The 23,479-nt window shown below is 44.6% G+C and overlaps 1 protein-coding gene across 2 annotated transcripts; it reads right to left on the minus strand.

Moving 5' to 3' along the window:
• Positions 1–325: 325 nt before the first annotated feature.
• Positions 326–23,479, minus strand: f12 (coagulation factor XII). 2 transcript variants are annotated; one of them, XM_008104971.3, is made up of 14 exons: positions 23,323–23,479; positions 19,934–19,970; positions 18,522–18,621; positions 18,238–18,308; positions 17,370–17,477; positions 15,210–15,344; positions 13,337–13,441; positions 10,109–10,280; positions 8,651–8,751; positions 8,277–8,565; positions 7,222–7,358; positions 2,560–2,706; positions 1,716–1,864; positions 326–654 (listed from the first exon to the last, which is right to left on the minus strand). In XM_008104971.3, exons 1-14 carry the CDS (start codon positions 23,389–23,391, stop codon positions 499–501), a joined length of 1,776 nt encoding a protein of 591 aa, XP_008103178.2. In that variant the 5' UTR covers positions 23,392–23,479; the 3' UTR covers positions 326–498. The 2 variants fall into 2 exon arrangements, with proteins under 2 accessions (XP_008103178.2, XP_008103179.2); XM_008104972.2 differs by lacking the exon at positions 23,323–23,479 and having other exon boundaries at positions 19,827–19,966.

The following is a 23,479-nucleotide window of genomic DNA, read 5'->3' on the forward strand; positions in this document are numbered from 1 at the left end:
GTTGGAAGTTAAATGGCTGCAACATGGGAATGGGGGAAGTTGCATGAAGAAAGTTTATATCAACAACATGCTCACACCAACACTTGGATTCACTCAGTATCACAGCAGTTTCCTATCAGACAAGGGGCAATATTGGAACGTTGCACGTTTAGGAGCATATTCCCCCCATGAATACAATATAGGGAAACTTGGAATGCCACTGGTATGCTACAACATTGTGTGAAAAACAGCACAATCACGCACTGTCAGAGAACTGCAGATGATAATGTCTGTAGACTCATCATAATCTGGAAGGGTCTTGAAGGCACACAACAAAAAACCTTGATGGATTTTGGTTTGTTTATTTAGTTAGTCTGGGTTCTGCAATTGTCAGTAGTGTGTCTTACTTTATTTAGATCTATACCACACCAATAAGAAATAATCAGTAACAGCTGGAGAAAAGAAAACAGCAGCACAGATGTTGGGCTTGACTGAAGTGGAATGATACCCTCATGGCTCTTATTGCATGTTGCTTTGAATCCAATCGAGGTAGTCAGCAACGTTGGTGTAGACCCCAGGCTTATTCTCCTGTGCGCAGCCTGTCCCCCAACTGACAATGCCACGGACCGTGGCCCCATTCTGTTCTTCGCACACCAGAGGCCCACCAGAATCTCCCTGAAACACGAGGGGATGGGGGGGGGGGAGTGTTTACAAATGTTTAAAGATGTCAAATCCTTCTATGCCCACTTCTGTTACTGAACTCAGCAGCTATCTTGCTCATCCTTCAGCATTGTTATCTGTATTGTTTCCCAAAGTTACAAAAAGTAAGTTTCCATGTGCTCTCTATGACCCACTTTCCTGTTGGCACAGTACTTCCTCAGAGCTTTTATCAAGATTCTGGCTCTACACTGTAGAATTAATACAGTTTGATACCACTTTAACAACTATGCCTGTTAAATCCTGGAAGTTGTAGTTTGGTGAGGCGTCAGTACTTTTTGGTAGAGAAGGCTCGTGAAACAATAACTCGTATGATTCCATAGCATCGAGCCATAGCAGTTAAAGTGGTGTCAAACTGCATTAATTTTACAGTGTAGATGCACCCTCAAACAAAGAAGCTGCCTTCCACTCCATGAGAAAATCCAACTGGACCAGCAAACTAAGCTTTCTTCAAAGTATCATCCATTGCATCTAAGGCAGCAGGCCAGCTGAGGGGTGTAGAGCATGCCCAGCTGTGTGATGCACAACCCATTCCTCCAAAAGTTTGGCTGACCATACTCTGTCTAATGGTTGGGCCCACTATATTTGGTTGGGATTATGATAGGGTTGAGCTTCACTGAAAGAAGTGCATCAGTAGAGAGGGGTGAATTCTCAAGAAGTTAGGGTCGAAACTGTAGAAAAGGAGGATATCACATTTTAAACTATAAATGGTTTATTGTTTAAAGTTTATTGTGGGGCATCTAGTGTCTAAAGCAGGGTCTAAACATGTAGTTAAATGGTGGTTTCTATTAAAATCTCTTAGGCTCCTTCAACACAGATGTATAAAATCCACATTGACCTGGATTATATGGCAATTTGGACTCAGATAATCCACTTCAAAGCAGATATTGTGGATTATCTGTCTTGATATTCTGTGTTATATGGCTGTGTGGAAGGGCCCTTAGTATAAGTGTCTGACCTTATTATAATCATGGGCTTCCTCACATCTCCTATGCTCCTTTACTCCAGATTAGGCTCACCTGACAAGCATCAGCTCTTCCATCCAGGTATCCAGCACAAAGCATGCCTTCTGTAATGCGATTCCCATGTATCTGCTGGGAAGTACACTGTTCATGAGGAATGATGGGAATATCCGCCTCCTGGAGCAACAAGGAGAGTTTGTCGTCTCCTATCAGGGAAGAACAGAATCTTGGTAAACTAAACAGAAGATACTTGTGACTGGATGTTAAAGGGCATCAGGAACAGCTGAGAAACAAGCTGGGAAAAAATGCATCTAAGAGGTAGGGGAAGTTACTTTTTTGAGCTGCAAGTCCCATATACCCTTAGTTATGCATTATCTCCAGCATCAGAAACAGCATGCTTCTGCGTAACAGGTATTGAAGAACATGAGCAGCTGTAGGTCGTTCCACTCATATGCAACTTGGAAATGTTTGGGGATGCAACTTGGAATTACAGGCCAAACAAGTCACTTTCCCAGGATATGAACTCATGTGCTGCTTGTGGGCTTTGCGCTGAGACATCTGTTTTGCTCGTGTTAAGATTCATAAAATCATAGAGTCGGAAAAGACCACAAGGGCCATCCAGTTCAACCCTTTGCCATGCAAGAAGACACAGTCAAAGCTCACTGCTGGACGAAATGAACATTTGATTTGGTCCAGTAGGACTCTTCTTACATTCTCGGTGGACAGCTTGGAAATGTTTGAGAGGGGAAGGACAGGGAAGAATATGAATCAGTCCCATCTCCCTCACATCTGAAGTGTATATAAAATGGAAATGTGTCCAGCTGACCAGGATGGATCTTCATGGAAAAAACAGCACGATAGGTCCTATCTTCATGCCTGTTTTTTACTCCTTCCTTCTCACCTTCATACATATGTCCCCATCCTGCGATCTGGCACTGCTTGCTGGTGTCATATGTTGATTTCATGGAACTGGGTAGGCAGATAGGTGAAATGGAGTGTGAAAACTCAGCACAGTGCCCTGGTATCTTTTCCTTCAGTTGCACCAATGCTAGAGAATGTAAAAGGCAGCAATCATCAGTAAGCCACAGGTTTAGGGATGGGAGGCAGGTGGAAAGGAGCAAATGAAGCAAAGCTGCTCCTCTGCACTGGGAAAAGAGATTCAGACTACAGTGGAAAATATCAATAGATGTTCAGTTGAGTCTGCAGTGAGAAAGAATTTAGTCACATTTGGTTTTATTAGAATTTATAAAAATGTTTCCTATTAGGGTTGGAAAGAACTTGTGATTAAGAAAATCAAAATATTTATTTATTTATTTATTTATTTATCCCTATCATTTCTACCCCACCCTTCTCACCCAAGGGGACTCAGGGCAGCTTACAGACTGGCAATTTATGCCAATACACCATAGTACAATAAAATAAACATTAAAACAGTTAAAACTATTATACTATACAATATACAAAATTTAAAATAGTGCAAAGTGCTAATGCCATTCGTCCACCAGACCTTGTACAAAAACCTTATTTCAGACCAGGTCGAAGCCATTAAAGACTCATTCTTTAAAAGCTTGCGCACATAGCCAGGTCTTCAGTTTCTTTCTGAACCCCAGAAGGGATGGAGCCTGCCGGGTGTCGCTGGGGAGGGAGTTCCACAGCCGGGAAGCCACCACTGAGAAAGCTCTGTCTCTCGCCCCACCAGCCGCACCTGCGAGGCGGGTGGGATCAAGAGCAGGGCCTCCCCAGATGATCTTAAAGTTCTTGTAGGCTCAAAGGGGGAGATACGTTCGGACAGGTAAGTTGGACCAGAACCATTTAGGGCCTTGTAGTCCAAAACCAGCACTTTGAATTGGGCTCGGTAGCATATCGGCAGCCAGTGGAACTGGCTTAACAGGGGAGTAGTACACTCCCTTGTAAGCCGCCCCAGTTATTAATCTGGCTGCCGCCCGTTGTACTAGTTGGAGCTTCCAAGCTGTCTTCAAAGGCAGCCCCACGTAGAACGCGTTGCAGTAATCTAGGCAGGATGTAACCAGAGCGTGGACCACCGTGGCCAAGTCAGACTTCCCAAGGCATGGGCGCAGCTGGCGCACAAGTCTTAGTTGTTCGAATGCTCCCCTGGCCACCGCTGAGACCGGGGGTTCCAGGCTCAGCGATGAGTCCAGGAGAACACCCAGACTGCGAAACTGTGTCTTCAGGGGGAGTGTGACCCCATCCAACACAGGCTGTAACCCTATACCCTGTTCGGCCTTACAACTGACCAGGAGGACCTCTGTCTTGTCTGGGTTCAATTTCAACTTGTTGGCCCTCATCCAGTCCAACACAGTGGCCAGACACGGTTCAGGACCTGAACAGCCTCCTTAGTGACAGGTGGGAAGGAGTGACAGAGCTGGACATCATCTGCGTACAGATGACACCGCACTCTGAAACTCCAGATGATCTCTTCCAGTGGCTTCATGTATATGTTGAACAACATGGGGGACAGTATTGAACCCTGCGAGACCCCACAAGACAATGGTTGTGGGGCCGAGCAGGAGTCCCCCAGCGACACCATCTGGGAACGAACCTCCAGGAAGGACCGAAGCCACTGCAAAACAGTACCTCCGAGCCACATCCCGGCAAAGCATCCCAGAAGGATACCGTGGTCAACGGTATCGAAGGCTGCTGAGAGGTCCAGCAGAACCAGCAGGGACACACTCCCCCTGTCCAGTTCCTGGCGGAGATCATCGACTAAGGCGACCAAATATTTCTCGGTACCATGCTGCGGCCTGAAGCCAGACTGTGCCGGATCCAGAAAATCAGTGTCAACCAAGAATTCTTGGAGCTGCGCAGCCACCACACGTTCCACGACTTTGCCCAAAAAAGGGAGATTGGAAATAGGCCGATAGCTGCCCAATTGAGTGGGGTCCAGTGATGGCTTCTTCAACAGCAGTTTGATTACAGCCAATTTGAGGCTCACTAGAAATATGCCTTCCCGAAGGGAGGCATTCACCACCACCTTCACCCACTCAGCCAGTCCCCCTCTGTCTTTTCTCACCAGCCAGGATGGGCAGGGGTCTAGGATGCATGTGGTAGCCCTTGCCTCTCCAAGCACCTTGTCCACATCCTTGAGCTCAACCAATTGAAAAGAATCCATCAAAATGGGACAAGCAGGTGCTTGTGTTACATCCTCGGAAACTGCCGTTAATATGGTGTCAAAGTTGGAGCGGATCAGAGCGACTTTGTCCACAAAGAACCGAGCAAATGCTTCACAGCAAGCTGCCAAGCTGTCAGGGACCCCATCTTGAGGGATGGGGTTTAACAAACCTCTGACAATTCAAAACAGCTCCACCGGACGGTTCTTTGGGAACGCAATATTAGCTGCATAGAAGACATTCTTTGCAGTGTCTATTGCCGCGGCATATGTCCTTAGGTAGGAACACAGCCGTGTTCGGTCTGATTCGTTCTGCTTTGAACGCCACACGCCCTCTAGTTCCCTCTTCTTTCACTTCATTGCTGCCAACTCCTCGGTGAACCACGGAGATAGTTTAGCTCGGGTACTTGAGAGGGGAAGTTCCAGAGCGATCGTGTCTATTGCCCTGGCCACCTCCCCATTCCCAAGAGAGGCCAGAGCATCGACAGGATCACCAGCCGAGGCGGCGGGAAACTCCCCAAGGAATCCATCTGGATCCATAAGCCTCCTGGGGCGGACCATTTTAATAGGTCCTCCACCCCTGCAGAGGTTAGGCGGTGCAGTCAACCTAAACCTGATCAGGTGATGGTCGGTCCATGGCAAAGGAGCGATGGTAAGCTCCTCCACACCGCCACCTTTCTCCCATCCCTGACAGAAAACCAAGTCAAGTGTGTGTGGGACCAGATACCAGTTGGGTCAGCCCCATGGTTGGCATGGTGGCCATGAAGTCCTGAGCTGGGCCAGTCAGGATGGTTTGAGCATGGACACTGAAGTCCCCCAGCACCAAAAGCCACTGGGACTCCAACGCCAGGCTCGAGACCACCCCCACTAGCTCAGGTAGGGAGACTGTAATGCAGCGGGGTGGTCAGTATACTAACAGAATCCCTAATCTGTCCCAGCCACCCACCCTCAGATGGACACATTCAAACAAGGTTGTCTGTGGGATGGGGCACCTGGTCAGGGGGATAGACTCTTTATAGACCACTGCGACACCGCCTCCCCGTCCTCCGGATCTTGGTTGGTGCTGCACAAAGTACCTGGGAGGACAGAGTTGGATGAGATTGACCCACCCGCCTCATCCAGCCAGGTCTCCGTTATGCACGCCAGATCTGCTCATTCGTCCAAGATGAGATCTTGGATGGTTGCAGTTTTTCCATTTGCAGACCTGGCATTCAACAGCACCACCTTTAGTCCGGAGGAACTGCCAGCCTGAGTATCCAAGTTTACCATGTCAGGAGGCCGTTTTAAATCTACAAGAAATCTCTTCCTCTCCTTAGGCCAAATTAATTTTGGCCTCCCTTTCCCGTATCTTCCCCTCCCCTGAATTACTTCAATGGGGGCCCCTCGGCTAGTGGACACCCCCCTTCCCCTACATGACCCCTCTCCCTTTCCTCTGACATCTGGCTAGCACTGGCTATGGATGTAAACAAGAACAAGAACCCTGTTTTTAGCTATGTCTCGCTTCACCCTCCTTTGGAGGCTGCTCCTATCTCCCCTCCCCTCTAGGAATTACTAAAATAAGGTGCACTAAGAGCTTTGTAACTCCCTCCCTCCTCAATTTGTTTCCAAAGTGCACAGTGCTAGGGGTGGGGAGGGATCCAATTCATAGATTACTCTAAGACTCACTGGGATAGGGAAACTAACAAGGAACTAAGAAGCTGTAATGGGTTCACAGTTGACGTGCCAGTGGCTATAGCAAAGAAATTCAAAAGAAGTGATTTGTCCAATCTAGGGTTTTGAGTGCTTACATTTTAAAAGTTTGGCTTTGAATCACTGAACATTCAAACATAAAAATGAGGGCTGGGCAACTGCATCAGATCTGCCATTGGGAGTCTCTGTAGTGCAGAAGAATCCCCAAAGCAAAGAGCAATACAGCCCCGGGGCCGGGGTGGGCGGGGCGGGCTACAACCTATTTTAAAAGTGAATTACTCTACAAGGCTTCCAGCAGATGCAATTCCCTGTTGTTGTTTTGGCCATACAAGTGAAATCTGGAGAGGTCAAGAGCCACAAAAGCAGCCTTCTGGGTTGTATGTGACCCCAAGACCACATTTTGCTTACTCCTCATGCAAACACTGATTTTGGGGTTTGGTATCTACTCTGAGAAGACCCACGGTTACCTAGTAGTTTATGTGGCTGAACAGGGATCTCAATCCTGGCCCCAGAATCCTAATCCAGTGCTCAAACCACTACACCATGCTGACAAACATGAGGTTTTAAACAAAACTGAATGTGGGTGGAGAAGCTGAAACTGACAAAATTTCTTATCCATGGACAACATGGGTGAAAGGAAATTAATGCTTCGTGAATATTCAGGGTGCTGGAAGGACTGCCTACCCATTGTGGTGTCTGAGTGTGCAAACGTGTGCATATCCAAGACATACTACAAGAGACTCTTACCAATATCATGTTGCTTCGTGAGCACAGAATAATGTTCATGCAGCCGATAGCCCTGGACATGGAGCTTCACAGACCCTTTAGTGCTCCTGTTGTAGAGGGTCTGACCCAGCACCACTGAAATCTTGGTCACATCTGGCCTATAGTACAAAAGTTGTAGTTAGTAGAGTCTTTCTTGATTCAGAGACAGATGATTTAAAGCAGGAGTGGAGGGATAGCCCACCAAATATTATCGGACTGCAGCTCCCTGAGGTGCTAGCCAGCATTGGTCACATTAAGGAACGATGAGAACTAAAGACAAAACCATCTGGAAACCAAAAAAAATTCTCCACCCTTACTTTTGACTCAGCAGCTTTCTTCACATGTTCACTAACTCTGGAATCCCAGTAGAAAAGGCAAGGGAACATGCTAGCCTCATGCCCCCCATCATCTTTCTGAAGAAGAGAGCTTCATATATAAACAGAGGCTCCCCTTGCCACACAAATTTTCCAAAATGAAGACTCTCACCTCCAGCAAGTCACCTTCCTAGAAGGACAGGAGGAAACAAGACCCCCCTCCCCAATAATATTAGCTCTTTTTTCAACTGATGTTTTTCCAGTACCCAATAAGTTATCTTGTTGTGCTCAGCAGAGGTTTTTTTTAAAAAATAAGTTTTTTAATTGTAAATAGTGCTACGTAAAATTATACAAATGTTCAGAACATTTTCCATCAGTAACACATGTTTACAGAGGTTTTGTGAGAGTGTTTTCAGATACAGGACTTCTCATACTAGAAATTAGAAAGCTGTTGTCCTGCATTTCCTTTTCTTAATGAGTGTTCCAGGCATGAAAAAAGATGGAATCAGCAGTGGGAAAATGAGGGAAGGTTCTGAGTAGAGACACTATTTGGAATCACTTAAAAAAATCAGTGAATGAGGCATGATAAAGCCCTGCCTGGAATTACACAGAGTCATACTTTGCAAAACGGAGAGCTTCATATGTCAGTGGAGGCTCCCTTTGGAACGTTGATTTTCCAGTGAAGACTTTCACTTCCCGCATTGGAACTGCCCATAGACCTACCTGAACTCCAGACAATGTGCAGCAGTCAGGATCCAGCAGGAGGCAATAAGGCTTCCCCCACAGAATTGATCCCCGATGTACAAGGCAGCTAGGTAGGGGTGAGAACCAGAAAGTGCCACCATGCCCCCTACAACACGTTTGAGAGAAGAGGTGGTTTTTGTATAGCGCCGCCCACAAACTGGAGTGATGGTAATTGGTTCAGACACGGTGCTACTGCTGCTGACGGTCTGGTTCAAGGACATCTGCACTGACACTGTTGGTTCGTTTTCTTGCTGTTGGACCATGCTACCTAGAAAGAAAATAGTTTGGGTCATTCACTTGTGGGCTCAGTCACAAGGCAACCCCTTCCAGTTTGTGAGAAAGACACACCTTACCTGCTGGTGGGGGAAGACAGCGAGTAACATTGCAGTATTCCCAGGTGAGCTGCATGTTGTGTAGGACATAACACCATGGCTGGTTGTCATTATCTGGGTTCCTACAAACAACGTACAATTCAGAATTTGCTAAGGTTAGCTTTTGGTGCTATAAGGGTCCCAGCACCCCTAAGACAGCACTCAATAAAGCCAGGACTCAGCAAGTAAAGTACTTAGCAGCCTTGCCTCCCTGCTCCAGTCATTTCAGTCTCCTGAAATGCAATTGTGTGGTTCTTCCCATGACCAGGATACTTTGGGCTACTCGATCCCCAAATACTACCAACACCCATCTGTGTCCTGTATCTTATTAGCTTACAGGGCCGGCCCCACTCATGCGGCAGCTGACGCCGCCGCCTCGGGCGCAGGCCCGGGGGGGCGCCGTCAGGCTGGGCGGGAGGCGGGGCACCGCCCTGACGGTGCCCCGCCTCCCGCCCAGTGCGCCCTGGCCCGTCTGGCCTGCTAGAAAAGGCCAGACGGGCGAGCGGGAGTAGCGTGGGAGGCGGGGCCAGCTCTGACGCCGCTCCCCCCCCCCGCCCAGCGTGCCTTGGCCCTGCCTCCCACGCAGCGTGGGAGGCGGGGCCAAGGCACGCTGGGCGGGGGGGGGGAGCGGCGTCAGAGCTGGCCCCGCCTCCCACGTTACCCCCGCTCGCCCGTCTGGCCTTTTGTAGCAGGCCAGACTCAGCGGAGGTTCCTCCAGGCCGCAATCGCGGCCTGGAGAAACCTCCGCTGAGTCTGGCCTGCTACAAAAGGCCAGACGGGCGAGCGGGGGTAGCGTGGGAGGCGGGGCCAACTCTGGCCCCGCCCCCCCGCCCAGCGTGCCCTGGCCCCGCCTCCCACGCTGCGTGGGAGGCGGGGCCAGGGCACGGGGGGCGGGGCCAACTCTGGCCCCGCCCCCTCACTATTCGCCCTGGCCCCGCCTCCCACGCAGCGTGGGAGGCGGGGCCAGAGCACGCTGGGCGGGGCCAGGGCGCCGGTGGCGGGGGCGCTTTTCAGCACCCCCGCTTTACATAAAAAAATATCTCCGGCCGGCCCTGTTAGCTTATTCCTAATTGATTCACAGAAGAAGCTGGAGACAATTTATATGATACTAAAAATTAGTTTAAAAAAGCCTGATGTACCTTTGCTCGTGTGTACTCTCATGACTTTGCTCAGTGGGGAATTTTCAGTTAGACCTCTGATATTTCTGGGTCAGCAACTCTTAAACAATTCATTGGAGAAGAAGACCTTGACCTTGGGGATGCACACAGATCAAAACACTGCAGGTTCCTTTTACTAATAAAATATATAACCACCTTTAGAGCATCTGAGACATATCTCCAGTTTCTTCTGTGGATTACATTGGATACTTGTCAGTTTGTTTCCTTTGTTTTCCCTTCTTCAAAGGGCCCATTTGCTCATCACCATGAAACTGCAGCTCACCTGCAGAAGGGATGTGCTCCCAGGCCCAGGCTGACAGCATTGTTCATATTGCTGGAGTACTCCGAATGCAGGATGGGGGAGTCCCAGGGCACACAAAGTGCCCCTGTGACCCCGTTCCGGGCTGTTCCTCGATACAGCTCCCCGTTTCCATTGTAGCATGTCTGGTTGTGGTCTAGTGGGGGAAAAGATCAGGGACAGACTCTTAGACGTCTATGAACAAGAAGGGCCTGCATCTTTTTTTTTATTATCAAAACCATTTAGAATACACAGCCACTCTTCCTCACTTTTTCAAAGCATGAAAAGTCTTTTCTTCCTTCATACTTAAATAACTTCAAAGCCCGGGGAGAAAAACAACACCCACATTCCCCAAAAGCCATATCCAGCATTGTTGTGTGTTTTCCGGGCTGTATGGCCATGTTCCAGAAGTATTCATGCCTGACGTTTCACCCACATCTATGGCAGGCATCCTCAGAGGTTGTGAGGTATAGGATTTGACTGGATTGGCAACTTAATATTACTTCAAGGCTGAAAATGGGGCAGGATCTTCTCCTGAAATTTAGGACAACACATTACATTAGGGGACCCAGGGCAGCCCACATGGACATAAGCAGAGGAAGCCATCTCTGCCAATGGTAGAAGTAGCCCTTCTCTGTCAGAATGTCTTGGTGGAAAGATAGTGCTGTGAAAAGACTGATTGAATGACTCTGAATGCAGGTTATTTTTCTGAAATTTTGCTCTTCTTCACGCATGGAGTTTATCCCTATTCAGACATTCATAATAAGTGTGTGAAGAGAGGCAGCATGTATGGAGAGCAGCAGCCGGAAAGAAGAGCTTCCTCCATGTATGGAGGCTTTTCAAACAACTGGGAACCATGGTTCTTCAGGGATCAAATCACAGAAAGGCTTCATTATGGCAGAGATTTTCTTCTTCAGACAGTCACTCTTCAGGTGAAGAAAGTGAAGACCAAAGGTGTGGATCAACCATTGCGCCTCATCATACATTCATTGTAAGCAAGGCCACGATTATTCATGTATCTCTGACTCCTGTTGAACAATTCCCAGATTTTCAACAAATGTTTCTCCATGTGTCAATTCTAGCAGGAAAGACCAGGGATGTGCCTATTATTTTGCCTCAAATCTGGCCTCAATCTGGGCCTATTTATCCTTACCACCATGTTATGGATTAGTTTTAAACTGCTGAATACTCTCTATTATGGTTATATATATTAAGAACAAGAGTTATTCTCCTGTTCTTATAACAAATGAGCCTTGATCCTTCTTTGTGTCAGAATTCACCTCATCCTTAAAAATACAAAAACAAAACAAAACCAAAAACAAAACTATGTGCTGTGTACATTTTCCACCGTCTCTTTGGTTTGTCCAAAACATGCCGCACCTTTGATTTTGCTACATGCTTTTTCAATCTTGTAGAATGGGAATTTGCACTGCCTGTCCCCTACCTATTCATCCTGGTATGATTTGCATTATTATAGTGAGTTCTTGATATCTACTGGGGATTGATTCCATGTCCTCCAGTGGATCATAAAATCTGGGAATGCTCAAGTTCCATTATATATATTGGAATAGTAAAATGATTACCCTTACATAAAACAGTAAAATCAAGGTTTGTTTTTGCAGATAGTTTAAAAATATTTTCAAGTTGTGGATGGTTGAATCCATGGGTGCAGAATCAATAGTTACAAAGGACTGATTGTATTAATGTTTATAGTGCATTTATTGTGAATAGTGTATCTCAGCCCTCTAATGACTTATGGGTACAGCACCCTTATGTAGAATATCACTGCAAGCTGGTTCTACAGATCAAAAATTGATTCTGAGAGGAGGCTGGCTCAAAAACAAGTAACTGGCGGGCAAGTAACTGGACAGTAGTCTGAACACATATCTCCTGGGTCCATGTCCATCAAGCCACAGAGATCTTAGTGATTATATTCCATGTGAGATGAGGCAACCACCTTGGTCACCCCATTTCTAAAGGGAAACATCAGAATGTTCAAGCAGGGTATCCAACAATCCAAGGATTTCTGGTGTGGATTTCTATCCCTTCTCTATTAATTCCTGTATTTTTGCACTTTGAAATAAAAATAAGGGAATTGATGTACAAACCAGAATGAATGTCCAAAGAACTATCAACTGAGTTAATATTTAAAAGGGATATGTACAAGAAATGGAAAGGGGAGGAGTCAACCAAAGAGGAATTCAAACAAATAACCAATGCAATGGTTGGCTGGGGGTGAAAAGAGCACAGAAAATGGGAAATTGAACAGTCGTATGAATCCTTAGCAGACTGTATGCTGCACAATTATATTATGGAAATGAGAATTAAATACACAAATGGATATCCTAAGGGAAATTGGGACTCTAAATGGAAAGAGCTGATAGCCAGAGTAAAAGGGAAAGGATAATTTAAGAAATTGAATCCGATCATCTTCATGACTGGGCACCACAATTTAAAACGGATATTGACAAGCTGTAATGTGTCCAGAGGAAAGCAACTAAAATGATCAATGGTCTGGAGACCATACCCTATGAGGATCATCTTAAAGATCTGGGTATGTTTAGCCTGAAGAAGAGAAGGTAGAGAGGAGATACAATAGCCATGTATAAATATGTGAAAGGATGTCATAAGGCAGAGGGAGCAGTATTGTTTTCTGCTGCCTTGAAGACTAGGACTCAGAGCAATGGGTTCAAATTATCAGAGAAGAGATTCCACTTGAACATTAGGAAGAACTTCTTGACTGTAAGAGCTCTTCAGACTGGAACTCTCTGCCTCAGAGTGTGGTGGAAACTTCTTCCTTGGAAGCTTTTAAACAGAGGCTGGATGGCCATTTGTAATAGGTGCTTTGATTGTTTTTCCTGCATAGCAACTAGATGGCCTCTGTGGCCTCTTCCAACTCTGTTAAGTCTATGGTTCTATGAAAGTTGTAGCAGATGGATAGACTCAATCAACAAACCATGGTCCTAGGTCGGTATGTTCTGTTGATAATACTTGACTTTACAACTGTTAACAAAGCAGATCTTACAGATTATTTTGGAAAGTAGAAAACATTTTGGTTTCTTATGATGTTTAGACATAAATATAAATGGAATATCTGTTCCTAGTGCGCACATCATTCCCCATACTTCACCTGGACATTGAGTCCCACTGTTCACTTTTTAGTACAGCTATAGAGTTTGGCAAATGGAAATGAGTTAATTTGTACACACATACCTATGTCACACAGTGATCCAGAAAACCCTTCAGGACAGCCACAGACCCAGCTTGACTTCAACTCTAGGCAGAGGCCTCCATTCAAACAAGGATTTGTTGCACAGTCTGAGTCAAAGAAAACAGTACAGATCTTTGGACTTATACATGAGCTTGGAAGAATATACTTTTTGAAGAATAATGAAATCATGAAATCTGCAGTAGGGTTTTCTGGCAGCTGTGATTTCAAAAATGAACTTCTCCAAACTTCACTTATAAAAGAATAGAGTATTTGAACCTCTAAGCCCAGTAGGGTCCATTATCACCCATTAGCAGGGCCTCTCCTGGATCTTTAGGTACAGATGTTTTGCATCAGCTACCATCTGACTATATTTGCCTGTGATGTCAGAGACTGAATCTGCAGACTCTCCAATTGGTGTATGAATTTTCATTGTCCTGAATAAACCTCTGGCACCTCAATCTTTCAGCTGCTATTAAGATGTCATAGATTAGGTCTTCTTTTCCTTCCTATTTTCCCCCTTTATCCTTAGCTTACCTTAGTTGCCAAGAACTGAATGCAACATGCAAATGTAATTTGCACTCAATTAACAGCATGGGGAGAGACCCTAGGATATAGGGCAATGTAGTTCCAGTCTTATAGGTCTCTCATTCATAGATCAAATAACACGGTTCAGGACCTGCTTATCTCTGCAATCGCCTCCTCCCCTAATAAACCCACACAGGCCTTGAGATCCTCTGGGGAGGCCCTTGTCTCGTTCCCACCTTCGTCTCAGGTGCGGTTGGTGGGGACAAGGGAGAGGGCCTTCTCGGTGGCCCCTCGGCTCTGGAACGCCCTCCCCAGAGTGGCACCTTCCCTGTCCACCTTTCGTAAGGACCTTAAAACATGGCTGTATTGATGTACCTTCGAATGAATAGTTCCAGTTAGATATTAACTTGCCACAGTTATTGCACTTTATCATTGTCCCTCACTCTTGTTGATTTTAATCTTGTAATCTTCCCTGATCGCTCTATATTATTATCCTTGAGTCTCACATAGAGTCTGCACAAGCTCACCCTTACATATTTGTACTATGCTCTAGGTTTGAAGGACCAGATATGTTTATGCTGTTTTATGCTGTGTTATGTTGTTTTTATTGTTTTATATTGTTTTAAATTATAATTTATGGCTGTGTTTTAATGTATGATGATGCTAGGCTTGTCCCCATGTGAGCCACTCCAAGTCCCCTTGGGGAGATGGAAGCGGGATATAAAAATAAAATTGTTGTTGTTGTTGTTGTTGTTGTTGTTATTATTATTATTATTAAAGTCAATTGATGGCAAATAACAACAACAAACTTGAGTAGGTTATGAAAAAGTTCAGATTAAATTTATCATTTCACTGACATGAAACATGTCCATGGATGTAACCAAATTTAAACAGCTTTTTTTCCTCGTTAAAGAGAAAACCTCTTCCAGGAGGTAGCAGTTGGAGCAGGAAAGTGATAACTTTCCACAAAAAAGATTACGTTACTCCCCACACACATTTTCCTCCAGATCAAAGCTTTAATTAAAAAAGAAATGCAGAAGTCTTGGTGCATGTATTTGTAATGCATGCAGGTCATAACTTGAGAATAACCAGTAACGTATACAATACAGCAGATATTTAGTTACTGAGATCTGTGCCGTCTGACTGTGACAAGTGTGTGAATTGAAAACTACCTTGTAGCAGGGTCAAGGGAGGCTAACTGCTTCAAATGAAGCACCTGGCATCCTTGTGGTAACCTTATCTGATTTGAGAGTATCATGCTTGATTTTACTTTGCCCAACCACTAATATATTGATCACTCTCCCCTTTCTTTCAGAAGCTGTTTGTAAGCTGTTTCTGTCCTGCTCTGACCCTTTCCATGAACAGGCCTGCAGGCAATGTCCTTCCCAAAGCAATGGCACTCTTCCAGTCCAGCAGGTTGATGATACCGCAGCCAGGTGTCCTTCATGCCGATGTGTGGAGGTCTTTGTGCGCCAAAGCAGCTTTCTGCAAAGCAAAGTTAGGGGGTGATTCCAGGCTTCCTGCCACAAAGATATGGGCCAAAGGATCCAACATTTACAATCCTTGATTATAGGAAGTCCCTTAGCACTAATTAGGAGGACACATAAGCCGCTTAAAACCAGCTATGTTCCTTATTAGTTGTCAGTACTATATCCATCTCTGAATATTCCTTGCCTAAGAAAACTATGAAATTAATGAGATTGATGTATGTTGACAGTCAGCTTGAAGGCACACACACACACATACCCACACATGATATATCTTTAAGATCGCATAGCTACTTTGAAGCTATTTAATACAAGGAGTTAACAACCTCGACAACGTGGAACATTTGTCTTATTTTACCTGAAACACTCTTCATTAGACTCTTTTCCAACAAGTAGAGGAATAATAAGAGTGCATTTATTTCAGAATCAAGGTTTCAAACAATTCAGGAAATTGCCCCTTCTCTCAAGTCAGGCTATATAGGATTCAAGGCCAAACAAAATATTTAAGTGTCTGAGACAGAAAATCCTTTAAGTACTTTTCCACACAGTAAAAATACACCAAATAATACATTAAATCATTAATAAATCTCTCATTCATAATAGGGATGGGATGGGTATTTGACAATTTCCCTAATGAGGTCAAAATGTGATATTCCTGACCACTCAAGAAAAAGCAACAAGAAATAAAATAGTCCTAGTAAAGTTCCCGCAAGTTGTGGAAGCTTTTTTTGTTCTCAGCATAGCGAACAGTACAACTTTGTTAACTCTGCCCAGCCTTAAAAATTGCACAGTTGAAATACAGCACAACCCTTTAAAGCAATGTTGTGTACTTTGCTGTGCAATATGTATAAGCATCAGAATGGTTCAACATTGAAAAGGGGAGAATGGAGTAGAACATGCCTTGAATGCTAAGCCCTAAGGTCGTGCACCTTAACTGTGAAAACAACTCTGATATTTTCCCTGATTTGCTACATTCTAGCCAAGGCTGTTCTTCTCCTGCCCTGCTCTCTGCCATCACTCTTTCTCAGCCCACCCCCCCCCCACCCCCGCCCCCCAACAACGTGTTCTCTGAACTCTCTGAATTCTGAGCCTGCACTCCCCTTCCTTCTTGACCTGACTGCCAACTCCAATTCTGTGTTGGCAGCAGAAAAAAAGGAGGGGTGGCAGGAGAGGAGAACCCTTGCTGGAGATCAAGTGGATTAAAGGGATGAGACGGAATTGCGTGATAGGAATAGGCAGGCAGATCAAGAAAGAAGGGGAATGCAGGCTGAGTCCACAAACTTGAGAAAAGACAACTCAGAAAGGGCAATGGGGGGGGGGACTGAAGAGGAGTAGTCTTGGCGGGGATGAAGTGAAACAATTGGATTAGGCAGGCAGGTCAAAAGGATGGGGAAAGAAGGGCAGACTCAGACCCTAGGAAGTCCACTGTTTGGGAGACCTTTATAACTAGAGGGTGAAACAAGATAGATTGTGATTTTTCCTGCATGCCTTGGCCTTTCTATCAAAATTGGCTCCCAAACTCCAGAACATAATGCGCCTTTGTTTCTGAATTTCTGGTATCTAATCCTGCATTCTTGTATTGTCTCTTCCCTCTTTCTCAAAAAGTTGTGCACAATGAATCCATGCAGTTCTTCTTCAGAAAGTTCAACAGTTTTGAGTAAAACTACTTAATTTTTTTTGAAAATGTGCAATTTATAAATATTGCAGTGAGTTGTCCATCTTTTGCAAGGAAGAAATGCCAAATTCCTTGACATCTCTTGGGAAGCAAGAAAATAAAGAGTTTCCATCCATAATTCCTAGGGGTCACTATAAATCAAAGTCAACTAGACAGCAAACAACCAGCCATTCATTAAAGCCCTGTTTTACCACCTGAGGTAAACGCCTTAGCTTGCCTAATGATAGCACCAGCCAACTCTTCCTTGGAGAAATGTACTTGCATGCTTAGGAGGATACATGTCCAAAACCAGGATAAGGCAATGAGGGAGCCAGAAGGGTCTATAGCTCTGGGTGCAATATTCATTACCTCTCTCACAGTTTCTCCCATGAAAACCAGGTCTACATATGCAGTGGAACCCAATTTTCCTGGCTTCACAGATGCCACCATTCTGACATGGATTGGGGTCACAGTGTCCTGCAAAAAGATAACAAGAGTCAGGATGGAATTTCTTAGACCATTTCCCCAGCAATTGAAATTATGTTTGGAAGGAGGCATCCAACAGTCCCTTGTGCAAGCAGTTCCTCATCTGTCCACAGCACAACAGCGTGTAGTCACAGCTCCAGCCCTATCTGGAACATCCACCAGCCTCAATACCCACCGACCCCATTGCTGCCCCTATTGGCATAAGCACACCCACTGCAGTGTACTGTCTGATGGCACTGTCCTGGATCTCAGGAAGAATGTAGGTACCAAAATAAGGAGTAGCATCTTCTTGGGTTAACCATAAAACCTGACACTTCTGTAGTCATAACAGTTTAAGATTTGTTTTCTTGTGAAGCAGCACTGTGTAGTCTAAACTAGGGGATGGATGCAGGTATTGTCTCCCAAATAAGAATTCTTCCTCCCCAATAGTATTTTCTCTCAGTCTCCAAAGATCTAGCATTTCAGTAATTTCAAAAACTCAAGTTGAGCATTTTGAAATACAGTTTAGGAATTTCAAGGAAAACAGGAAGGCAACATTAATAAACAAATGGAACATAGGAAATGTAAGAGTTATCAGTTTTCACGGTCTTGCTCTCTGCAATGCTAGAAATTTTGGAATTGAAAGAAATTTTAATTTTGCCTGTATGTAGGTATCCCCTTATCTCAACTACTGACATATACAGACTGGTGAGAACCTTCCTTTAATTTATCAGCACACTGGTTTTTGTATCAGATTCCACAGTTTTCTCACTTTGTGGCCTTTCCTCTTCTCTGCAGTACTTCCATTTATGGTCCCGGTCATAGTTCTCTGTGGTAGCGCACCTGATAAGAAATCACAGAAGGAATATATAGAAGATGGTCATTAGACAAAATGGAGAGCTGCAAATAATTACCTCTCCCCATTGCCCCAGCTTACAGATGTGTAAAGGCTTGATTTGTACCCTCTCCCTTCTCCCTGGGCACAAACATTTGGCAAGCTTCATAGCACCCATTCGTCACTGGGCCCCAAACTCCATCTGATAAAGAGATGCTTACCAGTGTCGAGGAATAATAAAATTACCCGGGATGCAGGAGTAGTGCATTTGGCGCTGATAGCGAAAAGGGAAATGGCAGGGTTCCTCATTGGATGATGTATCTATAATACAAAATGAGGTGGATGGACTGCTTCTATCACCATATACAACCCCACGGGGTTGTTTTTGTGATCCCATACAGGCTCAAAAAAGGAGAGGCTAAAATTATGGACATGGAGCATTCCATCTCTGAGTGATGAGAAATGTCAGGGTGGTTGGTCCAGATTTTATTTGGTCTTTTTCCTTAGAAGTCAACAAAAACTGATGGTATAGTATACCTTTATCTACACTTATATACATATTGACCCTAAAATGCAGGGAAGTGGTGACAGAACATTAATATTTCCAGAGATTCCTGCTCTCCATCAGATTACTAGGGGTAAGTTCTTGTGCTACAAGTTAGCCTACAGAAACAAACTCAGAAAATTGGACCCTTGAAAAGTCATTCAGGCCATGGCAACAAAGCAATGGTGGGCAACTGCAGTGAGTCTGGGGCATGTCTGGGACCTTCTGAGGGTTGCACAAGTTGCTCAACAACAACAAAGTAAAACAAGAAGTTGCTGGAAATCCCTTTCTGGTTTTGTCTGTCCTTGACACAGAGGTTGACACACTTTTCCCAGTCACTTGCCACAAAGGTTGGTCTCCTGGTTGCCTTCATATGCCTTTGAACACAACAGAGGTCCTGGCAGCCTGAAGCTGCTCAGAGCTATCCTGCTGCCATCACCCACTTCTTGGTCAGCCCACCATTGGCATGAGAAAGCTGTTGTCCAGGACCCTTCTCAATCTGGACCTGGAAAGCATTGGGAAAACTAGTGGTAGTGTTTTAAAATGATAGTCCTTTGTTTGACTGGCTTTTAAAGCACAACCCTCTAAAGATAAGTAACCATAAGAAGGGTAATCAGCCAGGGCCTGAAGTTTCTTTTTAATAGTTGACACCATGTCAGTGAATTGCAGAGGCAAACTGAGCTCTCAGTTTTCCCAGCTACAAAAAGAGCCTTGTCACATTCTGTTTAGATCAATAGTTCTCAATCCAGGGTCCCCAGATGTTTTTGCCCTGCAACTCCCAGAAATCCCAGCCAGTTTATCAGCTGTTAGGATTTCTGGGAGTTGAAGGCCAAAAACAACTGGGGACCCCAAGTTGAGAACCACTGGTTTAGATTATAACAATTATTTCTATGTTTGCATTTAGACAAACAAATGAAAAATCTATGTGCCCTTGTTCTCTTCTTGGGATCTAGGGGAGATATTTTGGCAATGCATAACTCACTTCCTTTAGTGATCTAAAGAAGTCCCATCGGGATCCAAGTCACAGCAGTTCATCCTTTGGCTGACTATTCCTTGACCTGGAGAACCACAGAGTTGACTGATACTCACCTTCAAGCTCTTTCTTGTGTGGTCTGTGTGGGATACCCTGCCAAGAAAAAACCCCAAACAACAACAAATGATTGCTTTGCAGCACTATGTGTCTCTTTTGGCAACACAACCTTTGACAGCACTTCCATTCCCACTCTCTAGAAACCAGCCTCCATCCTGTATGGAGGGTTTCCAGGGACACAGAGCAGCTTGAAGACTTCTGACGGGCTTGTGTTTCATTATGCTTCCATGGCCCAAACAGCTCATCAAAGGCTCTTGAAACTTCAGCATGATTATCAGCATCTTTAAATGCTTTAAGCTTTTTTAAAAAAGCAATATAAATTATTTATCACACTTCTTTTCCACCAGGTTTGAAAAATTCTAAATGATGATGTTATTACTTTGAAGGGTGTAGTACTTTTTAATATATTATGCTATTTTTATTTTTTTAAAGAGGGATCACTTGATGGGGAAAATTGGTTAATTCATTTTATGACTGCAGCCAATCATTAACCTGACTATCACAAATCCAATTCTTTTGAAAGGTCCATTGATTCAATGTCTTTGCACTAGTTGGTACTAACCATTAATCAATTGAGTTTGTGTATGAAAAAAATAGCTCTAAAGCCCAAAGTGTACTTTCTTGGAAGGGTTTTGTATCTAAACTTTAGATAATGCAGACTGCTATTATGGTGCACTATTTCTGAAATTGTGTGAATTCAGTTTGCCATTCTCTCATCATTTGTCATGCCCTATTGGTTTAAAGCAGGAGTGGGCACTTGTGAGAGTGTAGAGGGCTACATTAATGCAAAAGGCTGAACTGCCCCATTATACACATGTCTTTAAAAATCAAATTACAGTACATCAAAAGGCTTTTTTTGCCCCCAAATGACCTCTAGAGGGCATGGGAGGCATTTTTACCATGCTTTGGAGACTTTCTGGATCATTGTAAGATTAGGAGATACCTCTTTTAACAACAGGAAGCAAACAGAAGTTATTTGCTGTTTCAAAAAAGGTTTTTCCATGGCCATATAGATCCAGAGGAGCCAAACATGTAGAGGAAATGCCTCTCCATGCCCCTTGGAGATATTTGGGGAATTTCACAATTTCTTTCTGGGGGCCCCATCAGGCCTCTAAATAGCAATGCCCCTACTCTCACCCAGACAGTATTTTGGAGCTTTTTTTTTTTTTAACCTAGAGTGCTGAATCTATTTTGAGGGTAAGGTTCAGCATCTTGGGAAATTCCTTAAAAGTTTGGATTAAAATCCAAAGTGGCTTCAGCACCCTCACCACAACATAGATACCACTAGCTACAATGAATGGGGGATGACTAGGAACCGTTCTCGGGCACTCTATACAGCAAGCATGTGGATTGCTGGGTAGGTAATTGGAGACAGGCAAAAAACTCTGAAGAGCTGTCAATGGGAAATTGGAAAGAAAGCAAACACAGCAGAGCTAACAAGATGACCTTTTCTCTCATAGGATGCTCACACATAATGCACAGGATGATGGGAATGAAAGCAGGGCCAGCCCAAGGCATGTTGTTGCCTGGAGGGGGAAACAAGATGTTTCCTCACCTCATTTCAAATACAGAATTCAGCTGTATTGGCCCACAGCCTCTATTGCACTGGAAGGCACCAGACTGGCAGAATGAGCATATATCAGGCTGTATGGCACATGCATATCTATCCTCGACAGATAAGAATGACCAGAGGACTCTGGTGGAAAGGCAGGCTCCTGCCACAGCTGTCCACTCCTCATCTCAGCAACTGCCAACTGAGACAAATGCCTCGTTGTTGTGTATCATCAACTCATTTCTGACTTATGTCAACCCTAAGACAAATGTATCATAGGGTTTTCAGGGCACGATTTGTTGAGAGAGGTTTGCCTTTTCATTCCTGTCAGGATGAGAATGTGTGACTTGCTCAAGGGCACCCAGTGAGTTTTCATGGCTGAGTCGGGATTTGAATAATGTTCTCCAGATTCCTAGGACTTGTTTACATGAGCCCCCAAATCCAGACTCACCACAAATGGACCACTGGCTGTCCCCATGACGCACAGTGGTTTCTGGTGAGTATTGCAAGGTTTTTTTTGTTTTGGTTTTTAAAGCTTTCACCTGTTTTTGTCCACCTTAGGCCAAGTTGAGGGATACTTTGGAATTTGATGGAAACCCAGGGGTATCCTGTGGCTCCAGGGCAATCTGGACAGTGGAATCTGGTCCAATTCAACCTGGTTTGCTATCTGGAATGAACACTAATACCAGCACTCTTTCACACCTCTGCTGATGTCAGAACTCATATGACCAGCAAGAAGGACAAGGGCAATCTCCCCTCCTTTTTGCTGGCTGCACTGACACCCCATTTTGACATCAGCAGAGGTGCACTGAATGACCTACGCATGTGGGTTTGGATCTTCTGGCTAGTAATCAGCCTCAGTTGAACTGACTGCTTATTTTCTACTTCCTCATGTAAATAACAAACTAGATACACCTTTTCTGCAGGAAATAATATCTCAGAATTGCTCTGTTTAATTCAACAAAATGAGAAAGCAATTTGATGTATAGTCAGAAATATTATCCTCCCCCCCCCCCCCCCCGGTGCATGTAACCATGTAGGCATGGGAAGAGAATAGGAATGCATTCTCTGTCACTAAGGATGCCAAAGACACTGTTCTACAGAGTTTCAATAGAAGTTTTGTTTAGGACTTCAAAGAACAGAAGTACAAGTGAAGGAAACCTCCAACATTTTCCATTGGGTTCCAGGAAAGTACAGTTCTCTACCATGGGCATTTGGGTTCCCTGGAACCCTTAAGTGGCAAGTATATTTTCCCCAAAGACACCAGATCCCATCTGATCTTGAAAGCTAAGCAAAGTCAGTCCTGGTTAATGGTGGGATGGGAGGCTATAAATAAATACCCAGGTACTGTTGTTATATTTCAGAGGAGGAAACTGGCAAAACTGCCAATGAGAATTCTTTGCCTAAGAAAACTTTTTGAAATTCATGGAACCATATATGGGTAACGTGAAGGTACGCATGCACACACTTGATATATCATGAAAAATAGAAAGATGTCTGAGAATCAGATGTTCTAGTTCTTGGCCTGTGCTTTGTTCCCTAGTGCTGACCACCTTGTACACAAATCAAAAACCTGGGGAACGCACATATCAGTGTTTGAGAAAGGTTATGTTTGCCTCCCATAACTGTTCCAACCTATACTTCTGTTCCATTCTTCCGACCTTATCAACCACTACAATCTCCTATTCTACTTCCTCTTTGGTACTCACATTAAAGGCAAATTTCTCATCTCTTTGGCAGATATGTTTCATATCTCTAAGCAGGACCAGTCATGGAACAAGAGGACTTAAGCAGAAAGACCATTAACATGTTAAATGAGTTATACTAGGATCTCACCAGGAACGATTCCCCTTGGCTGAGAAGCATGGAGAATGGCAGGAACAGCAGCAGAAGCAGGGAAGTCATGGTGGTGGCCAGGCAAAGATAAAGTGGCGAGGTATACTTTCTGCTTCAGGCAAAGCAAACAGTCCCAGATCGATACAACTCAAAGCAA

The sequence above is a fragment of the Anolis carolinensis genome, chromosome 2 (genome assembly GCF_035594765.1).
Source record: "Anolis carolinensis isolate JA03-04 chromosome 2, rAnoCar3.1.pri, whole genome shotgun sequence".
NCBI lineage: Eukaryota > Metazoa > Chordata > Lepidosauria > Squamata > Dactyloidae > Anolis > Anolis carolinensis.

Bases quoted from the DNA above. Each gene is read 5' to 3' on its own strand.
- f12 (XM_008104971.3), bottom strand. From the start codon at position 23,391: ATGACTTCCCTGCTTCTGCTGCTGTTCCTGCCATTCTCCATGCTTCTC. The intron at 10,281-13,336 runs GTATGTGTGTAC...TTCCCCCACTAG, and splicing joins TGGATCACTGTGTGACATAG to ACCACAACCAGACATGCTAC. The intron at 655-1,715 runs GTGAGCCTAATC...CTCGTGTTTCAG, and splicing joins GAAGAGCTGATGCTTGTCAG to GGAGATTCTGGTGGGCCTCT.